Source organism: Perca flavescens, chromosome 21 (assembly GCF_004354835.1).
Source record: "Perca flavescens isolate YP-PL-M2 chromosome 21, PFLA_1.0, whole genome shotgun sequence".
NCBI classification, from domain to species: domain Eukaryota; kingdom Metazoa; phylum Chordata; class Actinopteri; order Perciformes; family Percidae; genus Perca; species Perca flavescens.
Window position 1 is genome coordinate 5198912 of NC_041351.1, and position 15516 is coordinate 5214427.

Below are 15516 nucleotides of genomic sequence, written 5' to 3' on the forward strand. Positions count from 1 at the left end.
ACGTTGATTGTAGTTTAATCCATATTTCTTAGCCGTGCGTCACAAAGACCCATCTCTCTCTCTCTCTCTCTCTTTTGTCACGCCGATTGTCTGGTAACACAAAGCGCTCAGTCGCTGGCGCTGAGGTCATCTCAGAGCTCATCCCAACAGGCCCAGTCTGGACAGACACTCTTTGTTTCTGTGCAGTAGTCTGGCTTTGCCAGACCCTCCTCCAAAGCGCGCTGGAGGAGGGTCTGGCTACTCCACACAGCATTCGGGATGGGAGGAAAACATGCTTTCGGTTTATTAGCATTTCTTTTCTTTTTCAAGTTTATTTATTGGCCATTTTAGGCTTCTATTTCCACAGGACAGATAAATACATGAAAGGGGAGAGAGAGAGAGAGAGAGAGAGAGGGGGGGAATGACATGCAGCAAAGAGCCACAGGTCAGAGCCGAACCCGTGGCCGCTGCGTCGAGGAGTAAACCTCTATATATTTGCGCCTGCTCTACCAACTGAGCTAACCCGGCCACCTATTGGTATTTCTTTAAACCAATCACAATCGTCTTAGGCGGTGCTACGCGCCGGAGAAAAGCTGCGGTGCCGCTGCAAAATAGCCTCGGGAAGGAACTTTTTTTGGTGGAACGTGTGTAAAACTCAGACTGGACAGATAGTCTAGCTAGCTGTCTGGATTTACCCTGCAGAGATCTGAGGAGCAGTTAACCATAGTCCTCACAAATCCACCGGAGGTTAGAACGCCGACACAAAGGAAGCCCAAGGCGACAGATATCCGGCCTAAATTAGGGACATCTGGTGGATTTTCCGGCGATAACGGAGCAATCCCCGAAGTGGAACATCGAGGATGTAGACTAGTGTACAGAGACTCCTTCTTCTTTATGACACAATTAGTTCTCTTCACCGCGAGGGAATTAACATTTCTTTTTATAGATTTTATGTTGCTAAAAAAAAAAATCGGGATCTTGCAACTTGAGGATCAGTTTGAATAAAAACACACACAGGATTCATGCATGTTTGGTTTTTTCGGGGCCAGTTTGGGAAGGTGAATCTTTCTGATCACAGTCAACCCGACAAGCACAGATTCAACAGAGTTATCAAGCTTACAGAAGACCATGAGCATTACATAACACTGTTAGCTGGGACAGTAGAGGCACTGAGAACTAAAGTCTGGAAGCTAAAGTCAAAGCAGCACTATAAAAATACTCTGTTACAAGCATGGGCGTAACAACATTTTTTTGGGAGGTGGGGGAGGGGGGGGTTGAGATCGTGTATTTAAAAACAACGAAAAAAAAAAACATAACTAAAAAATTGTTGAAAAAAACCCAGAAAAAGGCGCCAAAATCTGCAAAAACTTCAATAAAAGGCGACAAAATTGTCAAATTTTTTTTTCAAAAAAGTGTCATTATTTTTATTATGGATTCATTTGCAGATTGTTTACTCCATTATTGGATTGACTGTTTAGTTTGTAAAGATTCTAAAAAATATCGTCATGTGTCAAGTGTATTCAGTTTATTGTCTTTTACGAGAAGGAAAAAGCAGCAAATCGCCAATTGTAACAAAACATATTAAGCCAGAGATCTTCAACAGGGGGTCCAGGACCCCTAGGGGGGTCCTCAGAGTTACTGCAGGGAGGCCCCATATTGTTGAAGACCCCTGATATAAGCTCCTCACATGTTTTGTTTGTAAATTATTAATCTCTAAAGTAACTCAAGCTATCAGATAAACACAGGAAAGTAAAAAGTACAACATTAAAGTCGCTTAAAATAAGGAAAAGTACAAGTTACATAATTGTACTTGGCCACGTTGCACAGCTGATCTGGTTTAGTGCTGTTCTAGTCAGTGGTCAGTGTGATATGCTCATGCTTTTTGTATTAATGATAAAACTGTTAATAGGAGGTGTTATCAGTGTTGGGGGGGGATCGAATTCAGGAGGGCTGAACACACACGGGGAGGTGTGGCGTGCACGCTGACATCCTGCTCCTCTGTGAAGATGCATTCAGCAGAAGCAACAGGAAGGTTTTTGGCAGCGGCTGCATACCTGCAGGCTGCCACGGGCCCAATCCCTTTTCTACTCACATTTCCACCACCCGGTACATGTTTTATATTATCTTTGGAGCCACATCGGGACTGCACATTGCTTAAGTCCAGCTTCTTTTCAAGAATTTGTACCTGGAAAAGTTGATATGAAAGACAGTTATCCTGGAGGAAAGCGACAGCAGCGGAGCTGCGAGTGAGGAACAGAGCTGCAGACGAAACGAGATGTTGGAGGGACCAGTTAAAGGCTCACATACTATCTTAGCTACTAAAAAGCATGTTAGTGTGCAACCTTAGACTGGGCATTACTGTAGTGCCCGTTCTGATCATGGAAAAGTGCAAACCTGGGAAAGTGCAGAAGTAAGAGGAAGGGAGCGGTGCCCATCTACGGACTATGGCACTCCTGTAATGACTGTGATAAAGGCATCTGTACCACAAATAATGTATCTGTACTGTGGATAGAAATGCTCCCGTCGGACCGAACTGTGCCAGAGTCATCGTCTATGTGAGCTCAGAAAAGAAATGAAAATAAAAGAGAAAGTATTTCCTCACCTTGCCTCCGCCGGGCGTGTGCTTTATGTTGTCTTTAGATCCACAACGAGCTTGGACGTTAGCAAAGTCCACCTTCTTATCCAGGATTTGGACCTGCAAAAGAGTGCGAAAAGAAAACATAAAATGGAAATTAAAATGTTTTAGGAAATTAAAATGAGAAAATGAGCTTCAGCAGGAGGAGGATCAGCCCAAAAAGGAGAAAGTAAGAGGTTTATTAGAGCTGCCATCCATAACTTTGTATGTTTGTCACACTCGTTTGATTTAACCACTGCAGATAAATATATCAATATATGTATATATATATATATATATATATACATAATACCATGTAAATGTTACAGATGCAAACTTCATACATTAAAGCAGTGGTCTTTTGGTGAAAGGCACCTTGAGCTTTTAGGCGAGTTAAAGCAGCTTATTTATATTTATATAAAGTCTGCTTATTTATGCCCCCCGCATTTTTTTAAATACGCCACACTTTCGCCGCACAAATTGCCAATTTCCACGCAAAATATGCAGGGCTTGCATGATTTCATAATGCCTGTATTTTCGTTGCAAAAAAGTCACACATATCCTAGCAGAAAGTTGAAAAATGTTGCGTTTACTTCACACAAGAGCAGCCATTGGAACGTTATGAAATTATGTCATTACGTGACGTGAACATCATTGAAAAGCATGGTGTTGGGGAATCCCTCTTTTTTCTCTTTTTCATCAAACCGCAATTTTTGCAAGTTCCCGCAATTTCATCGCATAAAATTGAATAAATATCATATAGCATATTCCATCGCACTTTTTAAGAAAACGTGCCGCATAATCAAGGATTTTTGTCTGCAACAATCACAAAAAAACTCTGCCTTTTTCTGGAAGGACTGAAAACATAAAAAAATTTAGAACAGAAAAAGAAAAAGTAGCTAAATGTTTCAGATTCCATTCAGAAGGCCATCTTCTGATCATGTTAATGTAAAAACTGGGAGCACAAATAAGAGAGTACTGTCTTCTTCTTTTTACACTAAAAGTTGGTTTAGATGATCATAACTGCAGAGATACTCAAGAGTCTGGCGTTGAGTTCATCCCTCAGTTACTCACATTGCCGCCACCAGGTACATGTTTCATATTGTCTTTGGAGCCACACTTAGACTGGACATTACTATAGTCCACCTTCTGATCAAGGATTTGTACCTGGAAGAGTGAAAATGTCAGCTTTTAGATTTGTGAGTGCAGACGATGGTTGGACACATGAGCTGTAAAGCCTGAGAGAAACTGGACGCTAAGCCAGCTGCTAGCTCGTGTTGGGTTGAGGTGTTATTAACATACAGTACAGGAATCATTGCAATCAGAAATGAATAAGTTAGGTTTTTATGCTCATCTGCTCATTATCTGACATTTAAACGTCAGGAAGACAAAGACTCTTTCACTTAAACAATTGACGTTTGGTCCATAAATAGCACAACACAAGATCTTATAAATTTCAGCAGGAAAAACGTCACACACTCTCTCTCTCACACACACACACACACACACACACATACACACACACACATACACACACAAACTAAAAAAAAAATTATTTTACGGGATTATTTTTAGATTTTTGTAAAAAATAGAATTTACCCGTCTACGGTTAAATTTGTTTTCACATAAAAAGACAAATGTTAAAATACAATATAACATAATTCCACAAATATCTATATTTTTTTCTAATAAATTAAACTGTTCTATATATTACATTCCTTAAATTAAATTAGTGAATAGAGACAATACACTAGAAAAAATACACCAGATTTCAAATTAAATTAAATTAAATTTAATTAAAGCTAAAAACTATCATCATGAAAATTACTGTATTTTTACAAGACATTATTTTCCGTTATTTTACACTATGTTTTTGGTGCCCCAGCCCAGGAATATTACCATTTCTTACAGGTTTTTTTTTACAGTGTACACTGACACACTCCCACTAAAAGCACGCTGGACTGTTGTGATCGGACAGCTGTGGGACGCTACATGAGACGAGAGATTGTGTGTCGGTGGACCTCAGGATCTGCTTATTGAGGTTTAAATCCTCCAGTAAAAGAATTTCTGCCTCTGTGTAGTCTGTGGAGCGGACTACAGCAGAGAGCGTATGAGGTGCACTGACTCGGAGTCAGGTTACCTTTCCGCCTCCCGGCTGGTGCTTCAGGTTGTCTGTGGAGCCGATCTTGGACCTGACGTTCTTCAGGTCCGGCATGGGCGCCGCTGCAGCCAGTGGGGCCGGAGGGCGGCTCTTTAGCGAGCCCGGGGATTTGGGCGTGGAACGCACCACCGCGATCTTCTTCACTCGGTTGGCCTCGGCCGCCGCCTTCGCTTGGCTAGCGGGAGATTTCGGAGTGCCAGGGCTGCTCTGTCCACTCCCATCTAAAGCAATCAGAGAGGCGGCGAGTCAGAGGTTTTAACAAGTCAAAGCAGTCGTGGACGAAAGGAAAATGATAAATGAAAATAAAAACAGATGAGGAGCTCTGCCGGTTAAAAGCTGGCCAAGTTTGATCCAGTCCTGGATCAGACTGTGGCTTCGTGCCTATGCGAGATTAAAAATGATCGGTAACACTACACTTGAAGGTATCTACATAAGAGTGACATGACACTGTCATGAACACATGAACCCGAACCCTAACTTGTCATGACAAAAACCGAATGACACTTACTAAAAGAAGCGTTATGTCATTAACGTTTATGACATGTTGATGACAGCGTCATGTCACTCTTATGTAGACACCTTCAAGTACAGTGTAACCAAATTATCTCTAATGATTAGCTTTGTCTTTTTTTTTTTACCTTTTCCATTTTTTGGAGTGGGAGGTTTCTTGGCACTAGCTGTATCACAAAAAATATGACACATCATAAATAAGTAATTCTTAAATCTTACTCCTTCTAAAATCACATAAATGAAAATGAAACAAGTTTAAATGAATATGCAAAATAATTCGACATAAAGTGTTCCTTCCGTACCTGCATGAGCTGCAGTTCTGGCAGAAGATTTGGCTGCTGCTGCACCACCCAGACTCTGAAAATCAAAAACACAGCCGAAAAGTGATTTAGTTTTCAGCAGAGATGTTTTTTTTTTGTTTTTTTTTTATCTCAGAAAGCTGCTTTTATTCAAATGCAATAATCACACAAATATGATGATGATATACAATCGAGCAACACAAATTTTGAACATGAAGCCGATAAGATCTAATCATTGTCAGTTTCTCAAGATTTTATTTTTATTTTGATAATTTGATTTGATTTGCAAATCTCAAACTTGTATATACGCGCCTACATTTTAAGAGAAGATTTTTTTTTGGGGACTTTGCTCGTTTTCTGTCCGTGCCATACAAAGAGCCAAAAGATTTCCCATGATGCACTGGGCTGAGCGGCTGCCTGTGGAGGCTCGATGCTGGAGGATTTGGCGTCACCTTTGACCTTTTTAACTTTGGTTGACTTTTGGTTGAAGAAACAACTACTCAACAGAATATTTAAGCAATTTCATCAATAATACTGCACATGGCAGCATCCTTGTCCCACGTTTGGTCCCTCTTTGAAGTATGGACATTCTTGTCCTGGTGACCTGCTGCCGTACAGCTGGCTAGTGGTTCCTCTCAGGAACCACTAGTGAACACAAACCGAACCTTATGAAACCGACTAGAGTGTGAAAGCAGTTTAATTTCATATGAAAAGGATTTAAAAACACAACTTAACTTTGGATGTATTTTGATCTGGCCCGTATATCAATTTACTACTGGGTTCACAATACATTTTGGCCCGTCTAGTTGAGCGCCAAACCAAAAAAGAAAGAAACTTTTCAAACTGTAATTACGCGAGACTCAAAGCAGAATTTGGGCAGATTTGCCGACTTTGAGAGTTTTCATATTCAGGCTGGAAGTCGGCTGTGTGGTAGCTGCTTTTAAAAATGTAATCTTTGTTTTGCTCAATTTGCTAAACTTTTTGTTTGTAACAGGAGAACGGGAATGGAGAGATATTTCCTTCTTGATAGAGCTGTGTAGATTGAATTATTACTTTATGTTATCAGTATTATTATTACTTAATTGGCTGAGGAATTTTATTGCCAACCCTTTTAGGGCTTTCTGTCAACCGAATAAGCTATATGAGACATGCAATAATACAGTCAAAAATGTTGGACTTTTTCAATTAAATAAAAGCATGTCAATAAACTAGAGATGGTCCGATACCATTTTTTGCTTCGCTATAACGATTCCGATACCTGAACTTGCGTATCGGCCAATACTGAATACCGATCGGATACCAGTGTGTCATATATTTTATTATGTTTTAACAGCTGTATACTACTATCCCTGTATGGATGTGATATGATTTCTATCTTTGTAGTAAAACTTTCTTTTATTCTCCAGTTTGACAGTCAGTTATAACGGAAAAAGAACATAAATAATCTACTTTAACGTAGATTTTCTTTAGGGCTTTATTACGTGGTATCTGATCGGTACATAAACTCCAGTACTTCCCGATACCGATACCAGCGTTTAGGCAGTATCGGAGCGGTATCGGACCATCTCTACAATAAACTCTACTAACTCTATGTCTGGCCCTTGATGTCATTCTCATTTCCAGTGTGGCCCTTAGTGAAGTCGATTTTGACACCCCTGATCTAAAAACATAAAATATAATTTGAGGTAGGCAGAGACCATGTTACAGACATACTGCAGCACTTTTAGATATGCTCATGTTTTTTTTGTTTTTTTTAAATGTGTCCAAATTCAGACCTTCAGGCAAAGCAAGCAACTTCCCTCTTAAGACACTAGGATCTCTAACAACCTGAACTCAGCTCAGGTCTGCACTCTCAGCTGTACTTACTCCGGGCCCCGTGCTGCTGGCTTTAACGGGGATGGAGCTGGGGCCGTTTCGGGAGGAAGTGTGTGTTTTGTTGCCCCTGTAGACCATGGATGGTCGTTTAAGGGAAGAGGGCAGTTTGGTCTTTTTCGTCAGGAGGAAAAAAATGAATAAAAAACAAACAAAAAGTTCTAATGACAATGAACATGAAAACAGAACAATGACTTAGAAATGAAAAACGATGGGAAAAAAGGATGTGAAAAGGGTTATTCTGGTTTGTTACAGCGTGGGTCTTATTTTCACAGTCTTTGTCGTCTTTTCTATCAGTTGTTAAAAACTTTGCACTCGACAAAGTATCTGGTGAGATCTGGGAGCACAGCAACACCACACAAGCAGTTACGGGGAAAGAAACGCGCAACGAATGCTCCAAATATGTCATTTTTTGATCTAATGCTCCCCGAAACCAATGAAATCACAATTACAAAAATGATTCATATATTGAACTGCTACCGCTAAAGCTACACTTTGGTTAGGTTGCAGGCACAACGCTAGGTTAGCCAGATTATCTAAATCACTTTATTTGGAGGTAAAACTAAAAAACAAGCACAAAAAGAATCCCTCATTGCACAGGAAAACTTATGACGACGTCAAGCTAGATCAACGGTCCAATAGTCTAAATCGACGAAGTGTCCTCCGGATGTCCGTCACCCTAGTTCGAACTGAACTGGGGGAAAAGCTCCCTCTACCTGGAACAAGTTACAGAAATCAGAAATTAGCTGCTCTCATTGGTTGCTTTAAGAGGATGTTGACTGACTTGGAGGCAGCCACATCTGCCTGCAGATGTTTTGCCTGATGTGTTTAGGATTGTGGTGGACTTTAAGGGATTTGCTGATTCAGTTGTTTTTTGTTTTAAGTGTTTTTGTGCATTTTGCGTTTGTGCAAATGTGTGGTTGTACTGCTGCCTGTCTTGGCCAGGACACTCTTGAAAAAGAGATTTTTAATCTCAATGAGTCTTTTCCTGGTTAAATAAAGGTAAAGACCTTCCTCTTTTCTTTGTGTTGGCGTTCTAACCTCTGGTGGATTTGTGAGGACTATGGTTAACTGCTCCTCAGACTTCTGCAGGGTAAATCCAGACAGCTAGCTAGACTATCTGTCCAGTCTGAGTTTTCTGTTGCACGACTAAAACTACTTTTAAACGTACACATGTTCCACCAAAACAAGTTCCCTCCTGAGGCTATTCTGCAGAGGCACCGTGGCTCTGTCCGACGACGTTTGTGATTGGTTTAAAGACATGCCAATAAACCAGAGCACGTTTTACTCCCATCCAGGAACGCTGTGTGGACTTGCCAGACCCTCCCCTGCAGCGCTGTGGACGGTACAATAACCGATAGAAAAGATGGACAAAGCTACAAAAATTTGTTTCAAGTTGTATCAAACCAGAATTATCCCTTTAAAAGTAAACGAAACGGTGATAATGTTCTCGGCCACGTACCTTATCTGCAGAGCCGTTATCCATCTTTGCTTGAGCTACGGTAGACAGAAGCAGACTTTAGATTTTTTATAGTTTAACATCTTTCATTTCTTCTTTATTTCCACCCAGGTGAGACGTTTTGCTACCCAGTGTGTGCCCCAACACATTCGCATGGCAAAAAAACCAAAAACTAAATGAAATGTTGGTGATATGCAGCATGCATCGTGACACAAAGTGCTTGTGGAAAACCACAAAAAGTGGATTTATTTTTTTATTTTTTTGGGGGGGGGGCTACATAACCAGCAGAGTGAGCAGAAATGGAGGAACAAAAAGTGGGGAGGGAGGACAACAAGCTTCTCCTTTGTCCAGTAGAAAAGATTTGGAGGTAAAGTGCAGCATGACATACAGTAGAAGCTGCGTTGTAAAAGAAAGAAGTGGCAGGAGTTAACTGAAGAGGACTCTGAACTGGTGAATAGAACAACAAACAGACCTTTGAAAATAGCAACCGGAACCAAAGATTTTCTGGCAGGAGAGCTTTGGGGGGGAGTTTTCTGGAGCTCAGCGGTACTGGCGGTCTGCGCCCCGCTCATGCTCCTCATGTCTGAGTCATTAGAAATGTCAGGCTTTGAATAGCCGGCCCTGTGTGACGCTGAGTCACTGCTGCCGTTTTCAGTTGCTGTGTCAGATGGCATTTTGGTTACAAGGCTATCCTTGTAAGCAAATGAAATGCTCCTACTGCTGCAAAGATCTTCTGAACCAGAGTCAGGGTGTGACAGAGTTTGGGCGTGTTGTGTTTCTCGGGGGATGTTTTGGGACTTTGAGGCTGCTCCTTCTTGTCCGGAGACCGGCTCCTCCTCTCCCCGGTCGACCCACGCGCCTCTCTGTCCGATGGACGTCAGGTCTTCCAAAGCCGCGCTGCGAACCAAAGACGTCCCAGACAGATTGGTCATTTCAGCCAGGCACTCGGAGGCGTCGAGGCTGATCGCCCGCTGAGAATCCACAGCTCCGGTCCGCTCAGGGCTCTCGTCCCGTCTAATGTCCGCCCCGCAGCCGAGGTCTTCAGAGGCCCATAAAGACTCACTTAGCCTCTTCCCACAATCCCCCACCGCCTCATTTCCTGGGTCCAAGGAGCAGGAAGTTCCCGAGAAGTCAACGCCCGCCCCAGCGGCTCCGTCTACGCCAGGATTTGATCCGTCACCCGCAAACGCAAACTCACTGCGGACTCCTGGAGCGCTAGGCTTTGCTAATTAGTTTGGGAAGCAGATGAATGATGACATTTACAGCACTTGTTTTTCCATCTCCCCATTTAAAAAACTAAAACATGATGAAAGAAGGGGAACAGAACTGGACAACTGACGTCCACGAGGAAAATAATAAATAATAAAAGACTATTTTAATATTTTATGAATCAGAAAAAACGGCGAGCTATAAAAAGGTGAAGATGCAAGACGTGACCGATGGAGGTTCGCAGGAAAATAAAATGAGATGGAAATGGACAGTAATGCATCACACGGGGCCGACAGACAACAGATGATGCATTCCAGTGAACACACTGAACAACAGAGTAGGGCTGGGCAATATATTGATATTATATCAACATCGATATATACGAGGCTAGATATCGTGTAACATTTTGGATATTGTAACATTGTGATATGACACACGTGTTGTCTTTTCCTGGTTTTGAAGGTTGCATTACAGTGAAGTCATGTCATTTTCTGGACCTACTTACGGTTTTAATTAGTGATTATTTATCAAAACTCTCATTGTGTAAATATTTGTGAAAGCACCAATAGTGAACCCTTCAATATCGCTATCGATGTATTTGGTCCAAACTATCGTGCATTTTGATTTTCTCCATATCGCCCAGCTCTAGATGAGACGTACAGGGTGACCTAAATTGAGGACTCATTCATTGTCAAATCACACATTATATAGAGTAAGCGCACAAACTTCATTACAATTCTGCTGTCACTTTTTAGGGACGAATTCAAGTTTGAGTTTTGGTAAAATGTTTTGTGTCAAATTTTTCCTATTGTCCAATAATATCAGAAAGGTGAATTGGGCATTGGCGCAATGGAAATAATCCATGCCAAACAAACAACTTGACCATTGTCTTTCAAGTCAGTAACAATGGAACACCAATAATGAACCCTTCAATATCGCCACAATATCGACATTGATGTATTTGGTCAATAATATTGTGATATTTGATTTTCTCCATATCGCCCAACTCTACAACAGAGCACTATAATATTCTTTTTCATTGTAAAAAAGTGATTACAAATATGAAATAAAGTCTTTGTGAACTCTGTAAAATAATGCCCCCCCAGAAAACCTTTCAAAAAGAACTATAAAAAGTGTCTGGAGTCTGGAGAGTGACCCCACCACAACATTTACACTGATCCTTAAAAGAATACATATTAAATTGATACAATTATTGAGCATTTAAAGGATGTATTTAAAAAATAAAACTCAGATAAAAGTTTTTGAAAATCATACATTGGCTATTTAATAATTATGTTTCCTCATTCCGCCTTTAAATTATGAATTAATAATTGAGTTTGAATCACAAAATGTACTTAAAAAAGGCTTTTGAATATTACTTTTTGCTATTCCATGTATTCATGGGAACTGTAAATGACACAAGTGTAAACAAATTGAATAATTAAAGCTTCGCTAGACAATATTTTTACATTCACAATGGATCAAGTTAAATAATAATAAGCATAATGATCATGAACTGTATGGAAAATTAAATAGTGAAGCTTTAGAAGTGAGATTTAAACAACTTTTAATACATTGATTTTTGCATTTCTATTTTAAAATTAAATCATGAGCTCATTTAAAGGCATAATGAGTAAATAGAATGATTAATTGGCTAACTTAATGATCTCATACATATCACTTTTACTTTATTAATACATAATGCAACTTCAAACGTAGTTAATTAAACTAAAAGTACCTTTTTCAATGGTTGAATTAGCTTTGATTAAACCCCCGTAAGAGTCTATAATTATTCAGAAGATTGCAGAGAGCAGCTCTCTGTCCGCCTGGAGTTATAATATCTGTTCATATATATCTGTCTCCTGCGGTAAACAGAAACGGTGGACGCGCGATCAATAAGACATGAAACAGCCTACCTGTTGAAGCTGCTCCTCCTGCTGCTGCGGCACGGACATGATGAGACAAACGGAGAAAGACATTAGTAATGAGTTTCTGTCATTCGTGACGGATTAATACACTCGCTAACCGCAAAGAAATCGATACAAAAGCACACACACACACACACACACACACACACACACACACACACACACAGCATGTCTTCAGTTAATGCAGGAAGCCCAGAGCCAATAACTGTTATGGAGCTCAATATGCAAACGAGCAGGTTTCCACCAGCAGCAGCTCACCAACGATGTGGCTCTGCTGCTGTTTTTAACGTTATTGTGGCGTTCCCCGCGGCCGCGAGCGTCTGTTTAATCACTGGAGTCTTAAATCTGCCCCGGCGGTTTGGCACATTCCCTTCATTCGGAAATAGACAGGATGTAACCACCTACTTATTTTTAAAAAAAGAACTTGTTTGAGGCTGTTTATGATCATGTTGCAGTTCTAAAAGATGCAAAACTATCAACCATGAGCGCAAGCATGAAGAAAAGAAGAAGAAGAAGAAGAAGAAGAAGAAGCCAAAGAACAAAAACACTCTGTTTTCAATTATGATGCTGAAAGAAAAAGATAGTAAGCTTACTTTTACAAATCAGAACAAACGGGAGAGCAGCTTTAATCATAAAATTTAAAGGAATAGTTCGACATTTTGGGAAATTTGCTTTCTCAAAGAGGAAAAAAGATCCCACTCTCACGTCTGTATGACATGAGCCAAAATAAGAAGTCAAAAGTACACGTCAAATAAATTTCTCCCGAAGACGGTTTCTGTCTTATCACGCTGATGTTTGTTCAAGCGTTCATTTTTCTGAGGAGTTTGGTTTTCGTAGTTATTTGATGTTATAAAAACGGCGTGAAACGTCATGATTGACAGCTGGGCGGGGAGGTATGGGCGGGGCTTCGATACCAGCGGCTCCATCGCCCAATCACTGCTGCGCAGACTGTGGCTCCCAAATAACAAGATGGCAGGGTCCGTTTCCGGGAGATTTTGGCTTCACTTTATGTACAGCGGGAGGAAATGGAGACACGTCGTCCATCTGTATTTAAAGTTTATGCTTATATCTTGTTTATTTAATCTTAAAAATCCCAAAGTGTAAAAAACAACAAGTTGAGGTTTTCTGGATGGGCTATCTGGACTATGAGTATTTCTTTGTCGCCTGGCAAACTAAAGATGACGACAAGAGTTCCTGAAGTTACAGCAATGAGATAATCCGGAGAGTGGTGTCAATCTTCTGATGCAAGAAAGTGAATATATTTCCCAAATTGTCAAACTAGGAAAACAACCAAATGCACAAGCAGCTGAAAAGAGGCAGGCACTTAAAGACTGGAGGCGTACCAAGCTGCCCCGCGTCTTCACATGAGGTGCTCTCTAGTTCTGAGAGCTCGGGCACTTCAGCTCCGCCTTCCTCTGCAGACGCCTCTGCTGCAGGATGGATGCATGTCAGTCAGAGAATAAGAATAGTTCAACCTTAAATCTGTCCCTAATCTGACCGACTTTCCTCGGGTTTACTCAGCTAAATCCGCTCTGAAACAACCCTGACCTTGTGTTGTGGTATTTCTCACGTTTGCAGGAGCTGTTTAACACAGTGGTTCCCAAAACTTTTTCATGTGAAAGACCCTGAAGTGACACAAATTAGAACACGCATCCACCCATTTGGTAATCTTTAATCCCAGGGCTGACAGGATTTTTGCTTTTAGAGGTTTCATTACAGAAAGTGTATGAACCCCAACTATGTCATTGTGTCACTTAAAACCTCCAGTGACAATAAAGTATTCCCATTTTTTTGGATCCCCTCAAACACACCGCCAAGATCCCCGCTAGAACGTTATGAAACTGTATAGTGACAGACTAGCGTAGGGGCTTTAGAGATTCTGAAAGGTGGATTTTGTTACCTTTGTAGAGAGCCAGGCTAGTTGTTTCCCGTCTTTATGCTAAGCTAAAATAAGCTAACCGGCGGCTGGTTGTAGCTTCAGATTCATAGTTAAATCTGACAGACTTCAAAAACTTTTTAAAAACACAGGTCTTACCATTCTTTTTGAATGGGGGTAGTGCGTTAGGACGTTAAGCTGCGGTGGCCAATCATGTAACTCGGCGATCAGACTTGTCAGTGTGGCTTGAGGCGGTGTGAGACCCCCGTACAGGAAACAGGAAACATCACTGCCTCTATCGCTGCCACAAGTACATTTGAAAACACTCCACTGGTGAACTGCCCGGGAGTTTGTGTTATAGCTGAATGTTTCCTGCAACAACAAAGCATTCGCTACGTGTCGCTTGTCTCTGTTGTCACTCTAAAGATGCCTTCAAGTGCAGTCGGAAACGTAGAAATCTATAAACAATCTGAAGGACAACAGTAATTGTAAAATATAAAAGGTATTTGGGCTTTTCACTTTTCTTGGTCTGAATGCCCACTTGCTCGGCTAATTCCACTGTGAAACGACACCAGCTGACCTCGTGCTATGGTATTTCTCATGTTTTGCAGGAGCTGTTTAACAGATCAAGGAGTATTTTCAACCTGATGACCCTCCTCTCCACTAAGACTCTGGACACACTCACTCTCTGTATTTATGATCAAAGCATGCCGGACCCACACTGGAGTACTGGAGCTACTGGGACCAGTTCTTACAGACACAAAGACATTATTTTTCCCCTTTAGTCAGCGCTGTGCAGCTGGTGAAGTGGTGATTCTAGAAAGTGCCAGAGATGCTTTTATTGCCCTTTGTTTGTAGTGACAACATATACATGTGCCAGTAGGATGAGAGTATCAGGAAAAGCAGGTTTTAAAGTACACATTAGCAAACAAGCAGAAAAGCACACATTTTAAACCAAGACAGGCTGAAAATAAAGAGTGTGAGGTAGAAGAAAATCAATGTTTCCGCAAAATATCTCTGAAACAAAATGAAAAGTTATTTGTAAAAGAGGAGAAATGACAAACTGAAAACATGCTAAATGAGGGGTTAAGTTGAGTTAATAAAGCTTTATGGCATGAGGAGTGCAGGCGGGCGTACCAGCTGGCACCGCGTCATCACAGAGTTCAGACTCCGGTTTCACCCCGTTTTCACTGAGAGCTGCTTCAGTCTCTGTGAAGGAAAAGGTAAAGTGGAGGTCAGGCTGGAGCTTTCTTGTGACAGAAGCCGACATCAACCCCGACTAATGTTCATGTGACCTGTGAAATGGATTTAAAATGGTTAAAACCCTGATCAGTGATATTAAGCTGCTAAATCCAGATTTATGTGAACTGTTTGTACAGCAAACTATAAAAACATATTAAGACAGGTTAAGGGCTGGACGATTTAGGGCTGCACAATATATAGATTTTTTATCGTCATCGCAATACCAACTGGCGCACATTGCGAGAGGCTGCGACATATCACGAAAGACACTCGGCACGGCACAGCGCAGCGCAGCGCAAAGCCCGACGCAGTTGTCAATTTCCTGTCCAGCGCCCGCATTGTTTAAATAGCAAATGCACCTGCACCC

General features: G+C 41.1%; 1 protein-coding gene across 12 annotated transcripts in view; it reads right to left on the reverse strand.

The window, feature by feature from the left end:
• mapta (microtubule-associated protein tau a) overlaps positions 1-15516 on the reverse strand; it is a 35323-nt gene that overhangs the window by 13996 nt on the left and 5811 nt on the right. For 3 of the 12 annotated variants that reach the window (XM_028568080.1, XM_028568082.1, XM_028568081.1), the window contains exons 3-12: positions 15045-15116; positions 13375-13461; positions 12020-12043; positions 8898-8932; positions 7430-7549; positions 5567-5621; positions 5393-5431; positions 4734-4975; positions 2582-2674; positions 2072-2164 (exon numbers count right to left, since the gene is read on the reverse strand). In XM_028568080.1, coding sequence (XP_028423881.1) covers positions 2072-2164; positions 2582-2674; positions 4734-4975; positions 5393-5431; positions 5567-5621; positions 7430-7549; positions 8898-8932; positions 12020-12043; positions 13375-13461; positions 15045-15116 — 860 coding nt within the window. The remainder of the gene's footprint in view (positions 1-2071; positions 2165-2581; positions 2675-4733; positions 4976-5392; positions 5432-5566; positions 5622-7429; positions 7550-8897; positions 8933-12019; positions 12044-13374; positions 13462-15044; positions 15117-15516) is intronic. The other 9 variants (XM_028568083.1, XM_028568087.1, XM_028568086.1 and 6 more) reach the window with 9 other exon arrangements.